Source organism: Cyphellophora attinorum (assembly GCF_001299255.1).
Source record: "Cyphellophora attinorum strain CBS 131958 chromosome Unknown Contig17, whole genome shotgun sequence".
Lineage (NCBI taxonomy): Eukaryota > Fungi > Ascomycota > Eurotiomycetes > Chaetothyriales > Cyphellophoraceae > Cyphellophora > Cyphellophora attinorum.
In genome coordinates this window covers 264881-285638 of record NW_017253245.1, presented here as the reverse complement: position 1 = coordinate 285638, position 20758 = coordinate 264881, and the positions used below count along the sequence as shown (strand labels likewise).

The 20758-nt window shown below is 53.9% G+C and overlaps 8 protein-coding genes across 8 annotated transcripts; 3 read left to right on the top strand and 5 right to left on the bottom strand.

Moving 5' to 3' along the window:
* Positions 1–384: 384 nt before the first annotated feature.
* Positions 385–2526, bottom strand: AB675_5815 (Tyrosine-protein phosphatase 1; the record flags this gene model as incomplete). The annotated part of the gene is made up of 1 exon (XM_018146054.1): positions 385–2526. One exon carries the CDS (start codon positions 2524–2526, stop codon positions 385–387), a length of 2142 nt encoding a protein of 713 aa, XP_017998854.1.
* A 1713-nt stretch (positions 2527–4239) lies between these two features.
* On the bottom strand, positions 4240–4656 carry AB675_5814 (Cytochrome c oxidase assembly protein COX16, mitochondrial; the record flags this gene model as incomplete). The annotated part of the gene is made up of 1 exon (XM_018146053.1): positions 4240–4656. The coding sequence occupies one exon, from the start codon at positions 4654–4656 to the stop codon at positions 4240–4242; it is 417 nt and encodes a 138-aa protein (XP_017998823.1).
* Positions 4657–4925: 269 nt separating this feature from the next.
* AB675_5813 (Nucleoporin NIC96) lies at positions 4926–8515 on the top strand (the record flags this gene model as incomplete). Its single annotated transcript, XM_018146052.1, has 3 exons — positions 4926–5176; positions 5245–7385; positions 7434–8515. 3 exons carry the CDS (start codon positions 4926–4928, stop codon positions 8513–8515), a joined length of 3474 nt encoding a protein of 1157 aa, XP_017998794.1.
* A 588-nt stretch (positions 8516–9103) lies between these two features.
* Positions 9104–10519, bottom strand: AB675_5812 (putative N-acetyltransferase p20; the record flags this gene model as incomplete). Its single annotated transcript, XM_018146051.1, has 4 exons — positions 9104–9314; positions 9453–9559; positions 9916–10324; positions 10377–10519. The coding sequence occupies 4 exons, from the start codon at positions 10517–10519 to the stop codon at positions 9104–9106; spliced, it is 870 nt and encodes a 289-aa protein (XP_017998706.1).
* Positions 10520–11170: 651 nt separating this feature from the next.
* AB675_5811 (uncharacterized protein) lies at positions 11171–12106 on the top strand (the record flags this gene model as incomplete). Its single annotated transcript, XM_018146050.1, has 3 exons — positions 11171–11317; positions 11452–11970; positions 12038–12106. 3 exons carry the CDS (start codon positions 11171–11173, stop codon positions 12104–12106), a joined length of 735 nt encoding a protein of 244 aa, XP_017998739.1.
* A 212-nt stretch (positions 12107–12318) lies between these two features.
* Positions 12319–14130, bottom strand: AB675_5810 (uncharacterized protein; the record flags this gene model as incomplete). The annotated part of the gene is made up of 1 exon (XM_018146049.1): positions 12319–14130. The coding sequence occupies one exon, from the start codon at positions 14128–14130 to the stop codon at positions 12319–12321; it is 1812 nt and encodes a 603-aa protein (XP_017998877.1).
* A 2738-nt stretch (positions 14131–16868) lies between these two features.
* On the top strand, positions 16869–18359 carry AB675_5809 (Glutamyl-tRNA(Gln) amidotransferase subunit A; the record flags this gene model as incomplete). Its single annotated transcript, XM_018146047.1, has 1 exon — positions 16869–18359. The coding sequence occupies one exon, from the start codon at positions 16869–16871 to the stop codon at positions 18357–18359; it is 1491 nt and encodes a 496-aa protein (XP_017998860.1).
* Positions 18360–19011: 652 nt separating this feature from the next.
* Positions 19012–19977, bottom strand: AB675_5808 (uncharacterized protein; the record flags this gene model as incomplete). The annotated part of the gene is made up of 1 exon (XM_018146046.1): positions 19012–19977. One exon carries the CDS (start codon positions 19975–19977, stop codon positions 19012–19014), a length of 966 nt encoding a protein of 321 aa, XP_017998830.1.
* Positions 19978–20758: the final 781 nt, after the last annotated feature.

Here is a 20758-nt window from a genome sequence, read left to right as displayed (position 1 = left end):
TCGATCTCTGGTGTTCATCACTCCGCTGGCTCGCGATCCACTGCATAACGCTCTCGTAGCACAGCACAAACTGCCTCAGATTCTGGACCATGCTGAGTCGCTGATGCCGGAAGTCATCCACGGCCTTAGCGACCAGATCTTCGTCGTCGCGTTGGACCCAGCTATCAACGTCAACGTCCATGTCATGTTCGCCTTTGGTCTGGTCTAGTCTCTGCCGCTTTAGCATATCTATGACCGAATCAATGGTACAAAATGTGCCCGTCCTGCCGCATCCAGCACTGCAGTGAACGATGATAGGCCTCTCATCGATCGGAGCGGCGTCTTTAGGACTCGGAGGCTGGCTTGAGCTGTTACGCACGTACTTGTTGACCTGTTCAACAAGACTCAGCAGCGCTGTAGGCTAGCAGGCGCGCCGAAATCGGGCCATTGGCTGTAGTGAAGCTGAGTGACCTGTCGCATGTTTTCGAAAGGGCGGCTGGAATGGGTCAAAGAGAACGAGCGGACAACCACGGCGGGCTTCTCGGTGGTCTTGCTGTCCTTCGAGTCTTTGTGGATGGTGTTGGTGGTTGATCTTCTCATGCCAAGACTAGGCCGCGAGCTGCCGGGTGTTTTGGGTGTGGCAGGCGCATCGCCATCTAGAGAAACAGTCCGCTCGGAAAGCAGCTTGACTTTTAGCGCACCATACTCTCCAGCTTTCCAGTAGGGATGGCTTTTCAGTTGACCACCTTCATTCTCTGCTGTAAGCATGACTATGACCCGTACATCCTGCTCCCATACTACTCGCCAAAAGTCATTGAATGTTGCTGGGATCGGAGCTTGGGTTGCGATATAATGTCGGTTGGAGTACTCTGCTTTGACATGGTTCGCATTGATATAGTCGCATTCAGTGCTCGTGCAGCCTTCCAGCCGTACTCGCGAATGGTCGTACGGGAAAATGTTGTTGTACCGATTCTTCGACCCTTTCTCGATGCCTGCCACTTGCACACGATTTGGTGTCTCGGACCCTGGTGTTCCATACGATACCCTCGCATTCAGAGCGGTTTGCATACGCTTCTGCTCAGACCTCTCAATCTTGAGGAACTTGTCGGACACGTCTTTGCCCTCATCACTTGTTCTTGAAGCGTCTTTCAGCCACGCCGGCATTGTGTTCTTAGCAGTCTCGGTCATGTGAGAAGGCTTCTGCACGGCCATTTGGCCAACGCCGTCGAGCAAATCCATGTTCTGTCGGATGTTGCCGAAGAATGGGTTGGCAGCGCTCCCGGTGGAAGGCATGGCGCAGCCGCCGGCCACGGGCAACTTGTCGTGAGCTGGTGGAGCAATCGTGAGCGGCGAGTTGGGGTGATCAGCGGGACGGCTGACTGGTCCTCGTTCAACAAAATCAGGTTCGACCCTGGCGAAGGCTTGCAGACCGCCCTTGACGACCAATCCATTACCCTTCCAGCCTTCAGCAGCAAACTTCTTGAGGACGTTGAAGGGTATGACCGCTTCCTTGGACATAGAGGACGACGCATCATAGACCAGGATGTACTCGACCTGCTGCCACTTCTCAAACCTCGCTTTGTCAGCGGCGGAGGAGAAGGTCTCAAGGAGCTTCTTCGTCGTGAAGGATGGCCTCTTCAGCAATGTCGTAGGTATGCACAAATTGAGGGCGCCCTTTATTCTTGACGTGACATACTGCTGGTAGACACGGAGATCGAGGATAAGGACGTCCTGATTCTGTCTTAAAAGATCGGCCACTGCTGTGGGACTGACCATGGATGGCGGCTTGTCTTCAGCCTTGGGTGGCAGAGTATCGGACCTGACCTTGGTGAGGTCGAGACTAGGTGCCTGAAGATCGTTCAGCGGCAGAGACATTCGGGGTGCCCGATGTTCGTCTGAGACACTTTGTCTCGGGGTCAAACTCATGGGCGATCCTTGCTGTGGGAAGTCGAAGAAGGAATCCGCATTCCTCGTCGATTTGTGAGCCAGGCTCTGGGCAGATTGATGGCCCCGGTCCAAATGAGGACGCTTGGTGGTGGGAGAAATAGGCGACTGTGGCCCGGAAACGGTGGAGGACAATGTCCGTATTTGAGGTGGTTTCGAAGCCAAATTGGTCAGGCTGCTGAACGATCCGGTGTGTAATGTAAATATGCCCTGCTCGGACTGTCGTCTAAACGCCTCGAACTCGGGGTTTGATTCTACGGGAACGTGTCGGGCGTTGTTACTCGTGCTCTGCGCGTTAGAAGATGGGAAGTTCCAATTCTGTCGTGCGTGGTGACCGGGATTTGAATCCGGGGGTATACTGTCATCGTTGCCTACAACGAAGCCAAAATAGCTTGGACTGGGGCTCTTGGGATCTTTCTGATATGGCGACTTTCCCTTTGGGGATAATAATGGTGGATGTGCCTGACCGACGGAAGCAGCCATGGGATGAAGTCGAGGCGTCGTCGAAGGTCTCGAGGATCGTGACGACGTCTTCTTGTGCGAATGACCATGGCCGTGGGAGGATGAGGAGGAGGAATACGTCGCTGTTTGAGCAGTCGACATGGTCGCTGAGGCTGTCATTCGATCAGCGGCAAGTGATTGTTGATCTGTAATTATTATGGTGATATTCGAGGTGAGAGGTGCAAAGTAGTCAGCGGTAGCGGCGTCATCGTTGCTGTACACGCGACATGCTGAGATGGCATGAGGATGAGGCAGGGTGCATGTCGAGTGTAGTGAGTGTGGGAGACGGGTGAGTAGGGTCGTTATGAGGGTGGAGCTGTGGTGCAGATTGTCGTGGTCAAGGTCGAGTTCCCCGAGGGTCGCTAGGCGGTCAGATAGTAGACTGCAGTTGTGTAGAGGAACGTTGGATGACTTCAAGGTTGAAGCGACCAAGAGGCCTGGGTGGCAGACGGAGAAAAGTGGATGTTAAGGTCACGCAGGGGACGCAATGGAGCGTTCCAGGCAAGCACGAGGCGAGGCAAATGACGTCGATGATGCGCGCCCAGCTGCGGCGGCCCACAGCACCGAGATCCTGGAATGGTTCATTGTCACCGCCACAAACACCCATTAAGCCCGTGCGACAGCCTCAGTAGGTAATTGTTTGCTACGAGCCATATTAGCGGGCTCTGGAGTCCTTCAGCAAAATGTCGCAGCTCTTCGATCAAGAAAGAAGGTACTAGGTGGCGTGCGCAAATCGGGACCTCAATAATAAGGGTCTCGCGAAACGCCCGCTAAGCGTGGGCTGCCGGAAGATAAAGCCAACCAAGATGCCATCATCGCTCATCTTGCGCAACCTTACCCAGCAACCCGTGGACCACTCAACTTCGCTGGTGGCTGTACTACATTGGGCCTGCTACAGGCTACCGCTGACAAACCCGTCCGCACTTGCTCCGATATAATTGCGAATCGCCGGCGGGGTATAATAATCAGGCTCAGAAACGGCGGCATTGATACACAAGACGATCGTGGGTATAACCATCCTTAAAAAAATGATCGCCGAAACATAGACACCAGTGTATTTTAACAAGACTCGACTATGAGTTGGGTTTGGAACAGCCAGCAGATCATAACGGATGATCGTCTGGTCAGGGTCTGCTGTGATTTTCAGGCACCAATGCCATGTATCCAAATTTGGTAGGAGCAGTGGCAGAGACCTTTGCCTGCCGCTCATGGTACAGCATCTACCGTGATCGCACTAGATTGGCCTCAGTGAAGTCCTGATAACACCGATGATGTTCTTCAGGTTCTACCATTGCTTCGAATTGTCGATATGAGCTGTGTGAGTTCAGCCCGAAAGCATTCGCCATGTGCGCTGTTCGAGTCTGAGGGCGTCCGCAGGCGCCACACTCAGCCACATTTCATGCGCCCTCGCCATATCGCTAATATTCCCCATGTTCATGGAACTTTGGTTCCCGCCTCTGCTGCCCAGAGACATTATTGCAAGACCCGCTCATCGTCATCAAGACGTGTTACAATCAGCTCGCAAACTATCTCGAGGCAGCATGACGGGTTTCAGCCTTGCGCCACAGCACCTGGGCCAGCAATGACATCTCGACCCGTGACTTCCGACCAGGTGCCTGCCATCTCATCCAGATTCCAGACTAGACTAGGCTATGGGAATGTCTTCGAGCAGGTCGCGTGTCTGGGGAGGTGGTAAAGAGGCTCTTGCGGATCATGGCAGGCATCCCACATCTAGATCGTGACTGTAGATCGTGACTGAGGTGTCTGGTGTATGTTCAAAGTCGACAGCCTCCGCGGTCTGGCACCGTCATAGGATCATAGTCGGCCATCAGGCTCGCCCTTCCACCGCTGGACTCTCTTCTGTTCCCAGTCGTCCAAGTCTTTGGCCATAAGTTTGTAATACTCGTCTTTCTGCGAGAGCCCACCATCCAAGATCTTCCTCCGTCGTGGGTTGTACGTAATCGTGCCTTCGCCAGTGACGCCACCCTTCAGACCAAGTTCCATGGCCTCGGTGTGACTGAGCTCGCGGTTCTTGCGGTCATGCTTCTCGTAGCGCAGGGCCGTCGCAGGCGTCAACAGGAATGATGCGCTCACCACCATGGCGAGAAATGGTAGACCGAAGAGTGCAAATGGGTGTCTCGCAAGCTTCTTCCGGTATGAAGCTGCAACGCGATCGCTGAGGGTGTCACCAGCCTTTGAGGAGCGAAAGGGGTTGGACTGGAATGTGGGCATCTTTGTACGTGTGCTGTATCATCTGAAAAACATCCTTCGCTGGTCCGCCGGCAGTGAAAGGTGTGGTAAATGAAGCAGCGAGGACTACTCCCACTGCTCCAACGAAATGCCAAGACTGTTTTGGAGGCTTCCAAAGTTCACCTGCTGCCCCGACGCCGACGCGCCTGGGTCGCTCCCCAAATTTTGTATGCGCGTTTCTTGTTTGCACGGCACCTCAACTTGGCGCTTTTCGAGCGAAGGCGTCTGCACAGCACCTCACTGTCTACATCATGTCTTTCTTCGGTGGTCAGAGCTCTGGCGCGGGCGCCTCATCGGGAGGAGGCCTGTTCAACCTCAATACTACAGTCGGCGGCGGCGTTGATGCACAAGGCAAACGAAAGTCGGTCTTTGATGCTGGCAGCTCACAGTCCAACAACCAGCCAGCAGGTGGTCTCTTGGGCAGTACTCCAGCGAGCAGCAGCACTCCCTCGTTATTCGGCGGTGGCGGCGCAAGCACCTCCAACAAGCCTGCATCAACACTGTTTGGTGGTCTAGGAGGAACCACAACTACATCAGCACTCCCTCTCTATTCTCAACTACCACGACCAGTGCGCCGTCTGGTGGAGGCCTCTTCGGTGCGAACAACACTACGACAACAAGTGCTCCCGCGGCTGGAGGGCTATTCGGCACAGCAACAACAAGCACAGCTCCTGCTGGTGGCCTCTTCTCTTCGACAACTACAACAGCACCAAGCGGTGGCCTGTTTGGTACATCCGCCACCACCGCCGCCCCGTCCGCCTCCATCTTCGGCAACAATGCAGCCAATGCAAGCTCAACACTCGGCAGCTCACTGTTCGGCGCCAATCCTTCACAGCCAGCACAGAACACTTCCTTCCTCGGAGGCACACAGTCGACCCAGCAGAATCAAAACGACGCCGCCGCGGCCAACCCGACCCAGACAAGAGAAGGAGCATATTTCAACAGCCTATTAGAGCGTCAGAAGAAGAAGGTCAAGCTGGACTCTAATGACCCAAACCTCCGACGAAGTCAGCTGCCGAACCTCAATATGGACCTAGGAGATCTTGCTCGGCGCGCACAAGAGCTCGGCAACCGAGGACAGACTACTGATGGTAGCGATAGTCGCGCTCACTATCTACTCGCAGGGTCAGGTGTTGCACCAGGTCAATCCTCGCGAGGATTCAAGCCATTCGAGCAAGATGCACCTGCTCAAAATTATGCTGCCATGCCTGATCACGTGTTCGAGACCGAAACATACATCCGGAATCTACAAGCAAAGGGGCGAGATGCCATCATGCGCGAGAACATGGAGCGGGTCTACAAGGAGGTCGATGCCTACATTGAACAGTCCCTAGGCGTCGATTTTGAAGAGCAGAAAACCCGGATAATGAGACACTTTGGTCTACTGAAAGACGACGAGGGCCAGACAGGAGCCAATCAGTCATCAGCCTTTGGCCGAAAGAGTGCAGCGGGCGGCGAGAAGACCAGAAGTGTCTTTGGTCGCTCTGGTCTGAACAAGTCCATCATTGGGAGTGCTGGCTCCATCAATGGCACTTCTGCCTTCTTCCGGGGCACCGTTTCGTCGACCAAGGGAGGCGCCTTGCAGCGAGGTCAGAACGCTCGAGATCTTCGTGACAAGGAACGGATGTTTATTGAGCAGGTCGAACAGTTCAACTCCGCCCGTATTAGTCGGAACGAGTGTACTGCATATCCAATCATGGAGAGATTCGGTCAGGTCGAGGCGAATGCAGGAGGAGATTCTCCGCCTCAGCTGGCTGAAGCATACAGCGCACTTCGTGAGATAACCAAGGAAGGTGGATCGGTAACAGAGCGTCAGTATGCTGCAGCTTACATACACCAAGCGCGCGGCCCAGAGCTGCCAGATGCCATCAGCAAGCAGATCTTGGACGGTGCTCGCTCACATCTTGAGAAATCTTTCTTCCGCGAGGTCGAGAGCATGATTGAGAAAAACCCACGTGAAGCTCAACTCGGTGGCCAGCCTACCGTCATCAACAAGATCCGAGCATACATCCGAGTTCGAGCCGCACGCAGAGATCTTGCTCCAGATGGTGCCGAACTGCAGCAAATTGGTGATAGTGGTGAATATTGCTGGATCCTGATTTTCTACCTCATTCGAGCAGGATACGTTAAGGAAGCTTCAGAATATGTCAACAACGATCCGGCCTTCAGATCCACCGACACGCGCTTCGTGTCGTACATGTCGAGCTATGCCTCGTCACCAGATCGAAAGCTGACTAAGAACTTGCAACCGATGATTGATGGCGAGTATTCACAGCGAGTAAAATTGGCTCCAAAAGGCACAGTCGATCCTTATCGTATGGCATGCTACAAAGTGGTTGGCCGATGCGATCTCGACTCTCGTAATCTGGAAAGCATCGGTCAAGGCATCGAAGACTGGCTGTGGCTACAATTTGCGCTGGCTCGACAGCTATCTCGCAGTGATGATCTGGCAGGCACACCATTTGGACTCGAACAGATTCAGGAGACCGTCACTGAGATTGGAGAGAAGCATTTTCCACGAGGACAATCAGATGCTTCGACCGCATATGGCACATTCTTCCTCTTGCAGGTCCTCGCTGGCATGTTCGAGCAAGCGATTGACTACCTGCATGGTTTCAACCCAGTCAGCGCTGTACACTTTGCCATAGCTCTCGGCTACTATGGTCTACTGCGACCCGTGGCAGACTTTACAGCTGCGGCGAACGAGCTCTGTAAGTCCGTGTCATCCCCACAGTCGTCTTCTGCTAACACGCCCATAGTGTACCGAACCACAACCGAACAATATCAAATCAATTTCGTCCCTCTCATTGCATACTACACAGCCGGCTTCCGAATAGCCCTTCCAGTCGCTGCGGTGGATTACCTCTCTCTGATCTGCCTGAATGCCGACCTCAAGCCACATGGCGACGACCAGATTCGCGCCTGCCACGAATCACTACGCGAACTCTGCCTCGAGACCCGCGAATTTGCTCGTCTGCTCGGCGATATTCGCAGCGACGGCGCTCGAGTGCCCGGTGCCATCGAGCAGCGCCGAGCACTGATCAAGATCGACAGCAAACAAGAATTCTTACGCTCCATCATCACCCAGTCTGCCGCCGTGGCAGATCAACGCGGTCAGATCGCGGACGCTGTCCTGCTTTATCATCTTTGCGAAGACTACGACAGCGTCGTTGGCGTCCTTTGCCGCGCATTGGCGGACGCTGTGTCTCTTGATCTTGGCGAGTCGCCTATGCAACTGCAACCATTGAAGCCACGGAGCGATCAGGAGTCTGCCACACTCAGCCCGCAGTCGTCAGGCCCAACATCTTCTCTGTCGCTTACCCAGTCCACCACGTCACCGATCGAGCTCGCAAAGAACATGGCTGCCCTGTACAACAAGACCGAGGCCTACTTCGGCAAGATCTCCCACGCGAATCGGGAGACCTGTGGTGGCCTCCTGCGACTAGCCGCCATCCGCACACACCTCGAGGCTGATCCACCGAGATACATGCCTGCCCTTCAAGAACTCAACGAGCTGGACGTCCTGCCCCTGGAAGCCAAAGGCTCGATCCCAAAGATCAGAAGCGCTGCATCTATGTTCGGCGCTATGCCCCCCTTACTGGCGCGCTGTATCGGCGTGGCGGTCGTGTGGGCGGTCAAGGCGATTGGCGGTGAACGAGAGCGTATTGTGCGGCAGGGGAGTTGGGATGCTGGATATGGCAATGAAGGAGATGGGGTCAAGGAGCAGTTGGGCTCGATGGCCAAGGATTTGATGGTCTTTGCTGGCTTGGTCAAATACAAGTTGCCAAGCAGGGTCTACGATATGCTCACCAAGGCTGGAGGGGATGTTGGTGGATATTGAGACAATACGAGCGCAAACGTAACAGCTATGTTGGACTGCGGAGGATTTGGGCTGCTTCAAGACGTACGTACGTGAGAGGAGCGCAGACAGTACCGGTCTGTACTACCTCATGCATGGAGCGAGTATGCAAAGACAGCGAGTTCTTGGGAAATGTTTCCCAGTGTTTCTCCGCTTGCAATATCAACGAAATCCTGACCAATTCGGAAACAGCTCTAGCCCGACTCTAACGTAATGCAATATGCGACGTCTGTCGATGAACGGTCCGTGGATGTAAATGGCTTGCCGCGAGATCCGTCTGCTGTTCAAGTCAGCAGTAAAATCTTTGGACCAGGCATAGTCCTCGTAGAGAAAATGCGCTATCGCAAGTGTTTCAAGGTGCTGTCCAGGAAAGAGTAGCTGTATTTCAGCAACACCACGCCCAGCTGTTTTCGTAGTCTAGAGTCCTTCCGTCTTGCGATCCGCATCATGATGCCCCGGGGTCTCGCATGCTTTGTGTATAGATAACCCCATCCGATCTCCCCGTGCGCATCACATCTGGCTCCCGCCCACCTCAAACCCTGCAGTCCACCCATCTCCTCTCCGCAACGCTTAGAACGGGTTATCCTCCGGCGGGATCTCCCTGATGAAGTACGGCCCAATCACGGGAAACTTGGACAGGATATCGTTCCGCACCTTCGGCACCTCGCCCAAGAAGAACAGCGCAAAGACGCCTGCTGACACACCGAACCCGGCTGCTATGCTGCCGTAGCGCACGGCTTTGGGGAATGTGAGGCCCCAGAAGTTGGGGAGATGTTTTGTTCTGGTTTTCGTTCTTGTTAGCCGTGGCTGTTTCTGGGAGGTGTAGGGCATTGCTGCCGTCCCAGGGGTCCTCTAATGCAAACGCTTGCGGGCTTCGAAGACGGGCCAAAGGTCTGGAAAGGAGTAGCGGGCTGCTTACTTGGGACCATAAGGTGACACGTAGGCTTTGTATGTTGGTTGAGGGCCGTAGTTGCGCATGGGAGTACGGCCCATGCCGGAGCCGTACGGCGTTGGGTTTGGACCTGACTGTGAGAGCTGTTAATGGGTGGTTGCGGCAGACGGGGAGCTGTTGCGGACCATGATGAAGTCTGTGCGCCGTATGTGAGCTTCGAAAGGGACGGCGGTAGCGAGTGAGAGGCTTGTAGAACCGTGGGTGCAGGTGTCGTAGAAAGTTGTGAAGAGCTCCGGAGTTCGAGATGGCGGTTGTGGTCGAACGGGCTGCCGTACTCGCGGATCTCATCCACTCAAAAGGCCCTGCCCTTGCACGCGTCTTCAATTCCTTCGTGTTCGTTCTGCAGTCACATCCATCTCGCTGTGTTGGCATTTCTACAGCATGGTCGATGTGCTATATTCTAATGCGCTGTCTTCAGGCTTGGACTGACCCTCCTCCATTCCTCCTTCGTAAGCTTCAGATACTGACTATCAACCCACTCAACTCCAACTTGCATCGTCTTCTCCTCATACCTATAATCCTCAAATCCGACCTTCTTCAACAGCGCCTCGCTTGCCTTGTTTCGTGGATCTATATCAGCAACCAGCTCCTCGAAGCTGAGCTGGTCAAACAGCCGTGGTAGAACAGCTTGCAGCGCCTCCAATGCTAAACCTTTTCCCCAGTGCTCCCTCGAAATTATGATGCCGATCTCTGTGTCTTGCCAGACGCCGCATTTTCCGATCGGAGTCAAGTCAGGCTTCAGGCAGATGATAAAGTCACGAACGCCATTGCCGTCGCTTTCTGTCATGGAGAGCATCCATTTCTGGGTGCGTGCGAGGTCTGCGTGTGGTGGTGTGCTCCTGAATGTGGTGAGTGAGAGGTGGTTTGGTCGCTTACAGTACGAAGACACACCAGTAGCGCATCACTTCAGGATCGCTGAAGGCTTCATGCATGGCTTCCGCATCTTCCTGCACTGCCGCACGGAGCAGAAGGCGGGAGGTGTGAAGCTCGACCTTTCGAGCTTCTGGGGCTTTTGACTGGACGTTGTCCCCCATGGCTCTCTCCGCGCTTTCTCTGACTGTGTACCCTCCACCGGCCTCTGCGCAAAGGGGCGTTGACAAGATATTTTTGACTGACAAAGATCCAGGATACCTCGTATTTGCAAGTTCTGGGTATCTTTGAAGGCCTTGGCAGATCCGCAGCTTTCCATTGGCTCTTCTCGCCATGCTGGACCAACCTCGCAGACATGAGACAGCCCTCCCACACAGCGGCTGTCTGATGGCCGACATGTCAACGGCCATCGGCCTTCGTCAAAAATGCTCCCTGGCTCACCAGCAGCTATGTGGAGTCATCATGTTTTCGGCCTGTGGCTTGTCCTAGTGCAAACGTCAACGCAACGGGATCCCTCACCTCGTCTGTCCACTCACTGGCTTATGTCGCAGCTCGTCTTCTGCCCGAACGAGAGACCGGGACGGCGATGATGGGCCCATCGGGCAACCCGTCGACTTAGGGCACCCAGCTTTTCACTGCATAATGGTCTGGCGAGGCATGAATTGAAGTTGTCATGCAAACGTCGCATCTTTTGTCAATGTACTGTGCTACGATCTCCCCTCTGACACCAAATCTCGGCGTCGTCGCATACTCGGATTGAAGTAATTGGCCAATCCGGGACCTCAACCGGCAAGCCGAAACGCGGGGTCTCCAACATGCCGGACACCAAGTTGATATTTGAGTTCTTCGACATACACTTTTGTCTATCCTACTTCTTCGCACCATACGAGTCTATCGCAGACCGCGTGCTGAATCCCGCAATAGTGCCGATCAATGGCCTAAGTATGAAGAGCAACAACCAGGTTTGCGACCATATAGAGAGCTGAATACCTTCCACTCCTGCTCCAGCATCACGTATCTACTAATACTGCAGACTTCAAACCTCATACGTTACTGATGCGCATACACTGCACGCCATGGCTCTCGCAACGCGCAGCTCTCCAACCAATACAACGATTTCACCAAAAGCGCTCCAGCCGCCGTCAAAGACCCCATCATTGCTGCGAAGACCTCCTTCATCAACACCTACGACACATCACAAGTGATCAACCCCGGCACCCGACTTTCCCCCTTCTCCCTTCCTTCCGCCACAGGCGAGACAGTCGACAGCTCCACGTACCTCTCCAGCCAGACTCCTCTCCTGATTACCTTCTACCGTGGCTCCTGGTGTCCCTTCTGCTCCCTGGCTCTGAGCGCCCACCAGTCACATCTGGCCACATACAAGGCCTACGGGGTCCAATGTATCGCCATTTCTCCCGAGCTGCCCGACACATCACTTTCAGCGGTTGAAAAGGCAGACTTGAAGTTCCTGGTCCTGTCTGATGTCGGCAACGCTTACGCACGCCAGCTGGGGATCGTCTTTAGGCAGAGTGAGAGTCTACGCCAGCCTTTCGAGACTTTGGGCATCAATTTAAAGGAGAGGAATGGAGATGACTCGTTTGAAGTGCCTGTGCCTGTCAGTCTTCTGGTCGCATGGGAAAGGCGTGGTGAGAGAGGTATTCGCCGATCCTGACTTCACCAAGCGCTTGGAGCCGGAGACGGCGACGCAGTGGATCGAGAAGACGGAGAGCGAGGACGGTAATATTGCTTAAAAGCATTCTTCTTTGGCCATTACTACCTTCGCCTGTCTATCTGTCTGACCACTAAAAGGGTATCTTCTCTTACTAGCTAAATGAAACGCCGAACACAAGATACACAGCTATGAAATTCGTCTCTCGTCCTGGCTGTCTTGCACATATTGTTGGCTATTGCTCCAAATGAGTGTCACACTTCTTGCTTGACGCCTGAAGCTGGGGTTCAATGGTTAATTTTGGTGGATCATCCCGCCTAAGTAGCTAAGCTCTTCCATCAATTGCTGCATGCCTGTGGAGTGAGCCATCAGAGTTGTATCTGCAGAGCCCTCCGGGACATCGAGTTCGTAAGGAAGGCCCGGGGAAACATGCACGAATCCTTCGCGCTTGGTCGTCGGCGATTTCAAGGTGATCTCTGATCCCAATGCCGATGATGGAAGTCGATAGTGATGATATTGAAATCGGTTGGAAGTGTCAGAGCCTTTCCTCTCGAGTGGCGACTGCGGCAGCGCTGTTTGCTCATAGTCTTCTGTCGGGCTCGCTGGGACCGAAGCGGTTGACACAGAGCTCACCGTTGACGTACTGAACGAGGTAGATAGGCCAAGCGTTCCGTTCGGTTGGCAGCTTCTTTGCGGCGTGTCCTCGAATTCAGTCTCATCGAACCTCTCCTTATCGCCTGTTCTCTTTGGTGTAGCAGGGAACGAGGCCAGCAAACTGCTCATCGGCTCGTCGACAATAACGCTGTCGCAATACAACGATGTGAGGTCCAATCTCCCTGTGCCCACAGAAAAGTGTAGAGAGTTCGGTGTGAGTCCGTCACCTTCACTGGGAGTCGTGTCAATAGTCGTACTTGAGAAATGACTCTGCAGCACTTCTATGTTGACAGACTCGCTGAAGATCGTACTTGGGGGATATGCGGAGGATGGAGTGTTTGGCAGCGTCGGGAGGCGTTTGCTTAGGTCGCTGAAATCGAAAGCCGGAGACTGATCAGCAGGTTCGACGACCATCGGATTAGCTGGAGTGTTTTGTGTTGAGACGACTTCTTTGACAGCACTGAGTACATGGGCTCGCTGGCTCTCGAAGTCTTGGAAGATGGCGGGCGAGTTGGTCTCGATGATAAGCGAATTCCGCAGTGATGATGGATCGCGAGATCGAGACCGTTGGCGGCGATGTTGCTGGAACGATACAATATCAACTTGCTCAGCAGCTTGGTCGCCGTCCGTGTTCCGCCGAAACACAAGGTCATGATCACTTCGAACGCTCGGTGAAGCGTCCCTAGATGATCCCGCAGAAAGTCCTGGACGCTTGATGAAATTAGATTTGGTGGGTGATCTGTTAGCTGACCGAGGCAAACGTCCTTCTGGACTCCGAGATCTTGGCGTGCGAAAGGATCTGAATGCTGATCGAATGCTCCCAGACAACGCACTCCCGGGAGACTTCGAGCGGAATCGGAGAGTCGATGCACTGCCCGTCCCGGCGGATGTTGCAGAGCGTCCTGCTCGGCCAGATGAAGCAGAAGTTGGGGTAAAGGCTGGCCAGGTTTCCTGAGGTAAAGTTGGCGATGTTCTCAGGCGCGGAAGTTGTGGCTTGGGAACAGGCCGCGGATTGACGAATTTGTCGTTAGGGTTCATGGTGTAAAGGTCAGAGGTTGTTGAGCTCACGCTAGCATTCCGAGATCGACCTCCGCTGAGGTTGACGGGAACGTTCAGAACATTTACCAGCTGGCCTGGTAACATGGGGCATTGAGTTGTGGCGGGTTCCACAGCGTTATGAAAGTCGAGGTCGTCGTCGAGTTTGTAATAGTACCAGTATGTGCCACCCATTTTCAAGCCACCTTGCCGAGGCTGGACTTCGCCATCTAGTCTACCATCACAGATGATATTGGCGAAGTTGTGGCAGCCAGACCAATGCTCAGGACCTATTCGGCTATCCCTCTTCATAGGGTACGGCGTGTTGAAGTTATCCCAAGATCCCCATAGGCTGACGGTGCGCGTGGTTGGTGGCGTTCGGACCATGAAGGTTATTAAAGTAGTTGTAGCAGACATGTTGAAAGAGCGGTTCGAGTTGATCGAAGGACATTAATGCAGGTACAGAACTTTTCGCAGTGACATAGCCGACCAGCAGCCAACAGACGGGGACTCGATTGAAAGAGGGTAAGCTTGGGAGGACACCAGGCCCTTCTGAGGTGAAATCAAGATTCGTGCTGGCTGCAAGCAAGCAAGGCAATATATCAGAGAAGGTCCGCAAAGCTGCTGTTGGGAGTAGTTCTGCCGAGATTGTGCTGTGCTGCTTCAAGATGAAGTTGTTGGAGGTATAGGCTGTGGGTAGCCAATCGTGGTGAACCACACGTGGTCGATCAAAGACGAGCAAAGAGATGAAACACACGCCGTCAGTACTGGTATGGGCTGTGCTGAGGTTTGTACCATGGAAGCCGGTCGAGAATAGGTCGAGGTCGAACGAGAGCCAATGGAAGGCGCGATGTGCGTAGAAGGCGCTGAGGGGCGGTGATTGCCTTGTATGATGAACACAATCTGGGCGGCTGCTGAAGTTGCGACTGGAGCGAGGGCCAGTCTAACGAGTCCAGTGGATGACAAGTACTTTGTAACAGAGCAGTCGGGGCGCCTGTCGTCAAGCTGCGGTGTTAGAGAATGAAGGTGAGCTCGCAGGGCATAGTGACGGCTTATGCCAATCTACATCTGGGCCTACCTTGACTGACTGCAAAGTTCACGAAGTCCATTATGCGGCATGCAAAAGACACTGGCAAGGGGGCTTGCGGAAGATCCGAGTCCCAGATCGCCTACTATCTGACGAAAGAACGCCATATCGACCATCAAGCGAAGGGACAGGGACACAAATCAAGATTAGAGACTCCAGGGCGTCCCGTTTCGGGAGGCACAGGTTGGCGGCATCGAACTTGATTGGACGCAGGTGGTCTCGATTGCAATCATGAGCCGAAGCTAAATGCAGACGCGAAGAAGAAAGCCCTTGTTAAACGCGAGGCGATACAGGGGTCTGTATTTCCGCAACCTGCTTCCCTACAAGCGCGTACGTTTCGGGTGCTCGATGAATCTCACATAGCCTTATGATCCCAAGATGACGCTCATCAAAAGACTCCGCGTCGCACAGCCTACAATCACTTGCTGTCGTGTTCTCTGTTCAACAATGATGGCCGCGCTGTGCAATGTGGCTGGAAAATGGGACGGAAAAAGAGTTTTTGAGATGCAGTTAATTTGCCTTGTTCGAAGCTCGAAGTACATATTTTTGAGTCCCTGTTTCATTAAGCTTTCCCTGCCACGCGCATTGGTGGCGCGCCGCGACTGTTTCCGCTCTCATCGCCACTACACAGTACGCGGGAAGCTGGCAATAATTTGTCGTCGCAAGCTATCAGTGCTAGACATGTAAAACCGTGCATTGCACACAAATGTTGCCATACTTGGCTAACCCACGGTGCACCAGTCTGGCTTTCCGGTCTTACGTCGAGAGCAATCCCAGTCACCTGACCGTGTAGTGACAAGCACTAAACTGAAGGAAGCTATTAGCTGAGCTCTACTGTATTCAGCACTCGACGGCCGTTACCACGAGCTCGAATGCTGCATCCTGCGTCGGTCCGCGACTCCGAACATGGTCGAGGGTGAGTATACCATGCCGCATGAAATGGAGTGCGAACTGCACTCTTTCTACGGTTTCTTGCGCGCAGGTGAACTCAGACGCCTCTTGCCAAAAACTGCCTATGGTAACCACACATAATTCGACGCCGTTTGGCGGCAATGGATCATCAATTGTGTCAAGGATCCAGTGCGAGCGCGTAGCAGAAAGGTCAGAATCAGCTTGTTATCGCACAAAACATGCACTCTACACCAAGAGGCGTAGCAGTCTGGCTCCGTTGCCTCGTCCCGACGACTGCTTGGAGTTACCTGTCATCCAGACTTGCCTTCACTGATATCTCGTACTGCACGGGCTTGGTGCACGACTCGTGATACGATTGACACCACCGATCGAGTCTTGAAAAATTGCATCCTATCGCCATACCCATTACGCCAAGACGGCTTGTCTCTGGACGCACAATATTCATGGCTTCATCTCCCGCAGGACCTGCAAATGCACGGAAACTACGTATGAACGCGCTAACACATCGAGAAGACATAGCTTCAGTGCGCATCGCCGTCCGTGGGATGTTACTACCCGCTCCGTTTGCCAAGTGTCGGTACTGTGGGTCGTGAATGTCGTCCCGCCGGAGGTAAACCGGGCGAAAGAGATAAGAAGGAACCTCTACCATCTGGGAGTTCATCAGTGACCTTGGACGTTGTCACTAGCTACGATGGGCCCAGCAGTGTGGGTATGGCGCCATCCTCAGTTTCGGTTATGCTGCCTAGTCCGACCGCTGAGCTCGCGAGATATTATGTCATGCTAAAGCTGATAGTGCTGGATATACTCCGTACATCCACACAGAGGGATGGCGCCGAATCATTGCCGGTCTGCCCACGTGGTGCGGTACCCGCGAAAGTGTCATCGGATATCAGCATGCCCATGACGGTTGCGGTAACATGACCGAGCCAGAAAATCAACTGTCGTAAGTTGTTCCCGGCCCACGGGCAGCCCACACAGCCGGTAAACGCTTGGTGCGTCACGAGCATCCGCCGGATCTGAAGAGAAGTATATGTATCTCTGGGCTTGCTGTGACTGGGACCATGTTCTGCATCAGCTACTTTGCTTGAAAGAAAGGGCTCGCTGGTGCTGTTCCGTCTTCAACGCAACAATCAGGACGTCGCGGAATCAAGCAAGGATGTGGGGCGTTCGTCGACTGGCTCTTGCCGCCCTGGCGGGCTCCAGTGCGCTTGGGGTAGCGCTGCGTACGGGCGACAACGCAACCGATTTGACCCTCCTGTCCATCCGCGAAGCTGCTGCTCTGATACAGGAGGGCAGCCTTCGGGCAACGCAACTGGTCGAAGCCTACTTGGCGAGAATCGATACTGTTGACGAGCGACTGCGCAGTTTCATCTACGTCGCTCGTGATGAAGCACTTGCAGCCGCTGCGCAGGTGGATAAAGACATCGCAGCCGGGCAGTATCGAGGCGCACTCCACGGCATTCCATTCGGAATCAAAGACCTGTATTTCAGCGGCGCCATTCCTACGACTGGCAATTCCAGGCTCGACTGGGGGAATCGCACCGATCAGGTTGCAGCAGTCATCACAAATCTCGAGGCTGCAGGTGCTGTCCTGATAGGCAAAATGGACACAGGAGAATTCGCCTCAGGGACTGTCAAGCTATACATGGATCTTCCTCATGACCTTGCGGCAAATCCCTGGGATCTGGATCGATTCGCTGGAGGCTCTTCCACTGGTCCTGGTGCTGGCGTCGGCGGCCGGACAACGCTTCTTGCTGTGGGCGGCGATACCGGAGGTTCTGTCCGCCTGCCTTCTGCTGCATGCGGCGTACAAGGTCTCAAGCCCACTTTCGGGCGCGTGAGCAACTATGGCGCAATCAGCAACACCTGGTCGAGGGACTGTGCTGGACCCATCGGATGGAATGTGGAGGATCTAGGTTATGCATTGGAGGCTATGGGTGGATACGATGTCAGAGACTCGACAACAGTCAAAACAGCGCCTTTCAAATTTGATCCGATTATCCCACAAGACCTGAGTGGTCGCCGGGTGGGCGTCGTGAACATCTCTAGCACGGATTATGCCGGCCTGCAGCCAGCTATGCGTGCCGGCATCGAGAATGTCATCAGCCTCCTGCAAGACAACGGTGCTGAGATTGTTCCCACTAATCTCCCTAGCAAACTTGCCGAGTACAACACTGTGGGTAGTCCGATCTCAAACGTAGAGTTCCACGTCTCCAACTGGGATCTCATCATGAGCGATCCTGCCGCTGTGGGCCAGGGTACGAGAGACAGGCTGTCTAGAATCCTCGAAACGACCGCCGTCGACTATGGCGAGGCAAGAAAGCGAGCACTCGAAATGACCTCTGAGCTTGAGGAGCTGTTTCGGGACTTCGAAGTCCTTGTGCTCCCAGGCACTTTCTACACCGCCGGTCTCTTCTCCAAGCCAAAAGAGATTTCGGATTTTATGCTGAAGACCGCCATGGTGCCTGCCTCGATCACCGGGCATCCCGCGCTGTCGATGCGAGCCGGGTTTGATGGTGAGCTGCCGCTCAACTTCCAGATGATCGGTCCGCTGTTCGATGAGGCTGTATTGATCCGGTATGGCATGTTCCTCGAGCCGCTGATCGATGGTGTTGGGCCGAGAAGGGTGCCGAAAGTGCTGGGGTAAGCCGCGAACAAACGACTGAATGTCTTGTCCCGGGGGAGGCCACGAATTCCTACAGCGCCCTCCCTGGCAACATAAATGATAGTGGAACGTTTTAACGAGTTCATACTCAAGTGAGGCTGACCTCAAATTTGCTGGCTCGATCTGCAGGACCATTTGTCTTCTTTGGAGCCCGCCCTGACCTCAATCCTCTGAGTTAATGGACAAGTGACGAAAACGCTCATTTAATGCCCGAACAGCCTGGATAGATCCAGGTGTGTTTTGTGGAAGACTAAGTCGTCTACTTCTACAATGTCGAAGAGATTCCGGAGCAGTTCCAGAGTATAGAATTCTCCGCAAAGCCGGCGTAAAGTGTGAGTATACAATCCCGACTACTAGGTATATCCGTGGTCAGCGTGCTCAGTAACGTAGAAGGCACCATTCTGCGATCTGTGACAATGACCTCGTGGGAATCTTTGGATTTTTGTTATGTACACTACCGCGAAAAATTCGGTCTGGAATGCCAGTGGGCCTCTGATCAAGGGTCGCAATGGCGATGAGCTAATGATACAATCCACCGAAGTAAAGATATGTCCCGGCGAGCATTTCTCGTGTGCTAAGCGCACCATATCGCAGCATCATGTCTGCAGCGAATCCTGGACTAGCTTCGCAATCCCTAGACCTTCTTGCGATCCCACCGTCTGACGACACTACCAAGGCAGACCTTGAGCAAGCCATCGGCTGTAAGTGTCTGACCATCGTCTCCAGTCCAGGGCACAGTGTCGACTATGTCACGCACGTTGTGTGCACCCGACAAGGCATCGTCCAACTCCTGCAGATCAGCTGCTGCCTCAGGCTCCCGACCAACCTGGAAGAATTGGATCCCCATTTGCCACAGATCAGCATTGTAGGAGTCGAGTTTTCGAGCTGCGGAGACAATGACCGACTCAACATCATCGCTCGGAACACCGTCAGTGATAACTATGATGTTCATTGGCTTGACTGTAGGCTCGTGACCATGTGCTTGCTTCTCGAGTGAGTTTTCGAGCTCTCGAAGGTATGGCTTCATGATCTGGTTGAGACGAGTGCCGGTAGGGGTTCCGCCGAGCGGTCGGACGTTCTTGAAGATGCTGTCTACTGCAGCAGTGGAAGTAAGGTTTGTGTATCCGCCTAGATTATCCTTCGCCTGGGGATTCTTGTGGTTGAGGAAATAGATGTCGATACCGTTGGCATCGTGGGTGGTACAGATGGGTGTAATTGCAGAGAGCGCAGCAGCAGTCTCACGCCAGCTACGGCCAGCCATGGAGCCACTGTCGTCGATCAAGAATACTGTGTCGAATTGGGTAAGAAATGCGTACGGCGAATCGGATGTTGACTCCATTGAACCGGGGATGACCGTACCCTTCGCTGCTGGCGTGTAGGCAGGAGGTGCGTCGGCGTTGCTCGCGGGTCGCCTAGTCGGCGTCGTTCGCGCGAATGGAGACCGACTTTGGGTGTTTTGGCTGTTCTGAGTAGGTTGGGCGTTCATCGTCTGCTCAGCTCCGTCGTGCGAAGATCTGCCCGACTTGAAGGACTTTGAGTCCTTAGATGACTGCTTTGTGACCATGCGTTCTAGACGCCTGAAGGGGTTCGAGGACTTCATTGTGTGTGAAATGGGGGTATTGTGGGCGAAGAGCCCAGTCTGGGGAAGTTGCACGGTGGCCATTTTATTGAGTGACTGCTGCCTCTGCTGTGATTAAGTTCCGCTCGCGTTTGGGTCAAACAATGACTTCACAGCTGTACTTTCACCTTGTGATGGAGCTTTTCCTTTGCGCAAACACCATCTCAACCATTGCAGCTCTTACCTTAATGTCTTTATACTTCCACTTCACCTCCGTGAAATGCTTCGATTGTGCCTTGTGAACAGCCCTCAAGATACAGCCTACTCGTGGCGATACGCTTGTCGAGTGCGACAGGGAGGAATGGTTCCATCACTCCGCTCTTGCGAACGAACGCCGTGTCTTAGTTCAATACACGAGTGCCAATGCTTCGAGAAGGAGTCGAACACAGTCATTTCTCCGGCGCAGATGTCCAGGCGAAATTGGTCATGTGATGCACTGCGAAATGGGAACACATGATTGGTGGTCCCCATCGTGTTTGGGGCGCAGCCTTGTGGCTTAGGCAGGCGGTGCCCAAATCCCTCCGCCGGTATGTGTTCCTCAGCTTACGCGGTACCTTCGACCAAGCTTGCAACTCTACTATCCTCTAGCGACCGAATTCTATATGCTCATGCGCTATGTCATACACATTCTCCATGCAGCCGCCATGTGTCCTGGGACAGCCGTGTCTGCCCGGTGGTCGCAAGCCCAACCATTTGAAAGTACTCTGCGTCGTAGCGTGCAGTTCACCTACTGTAACAAAATCTCTCAGCTTATTGCCACGAC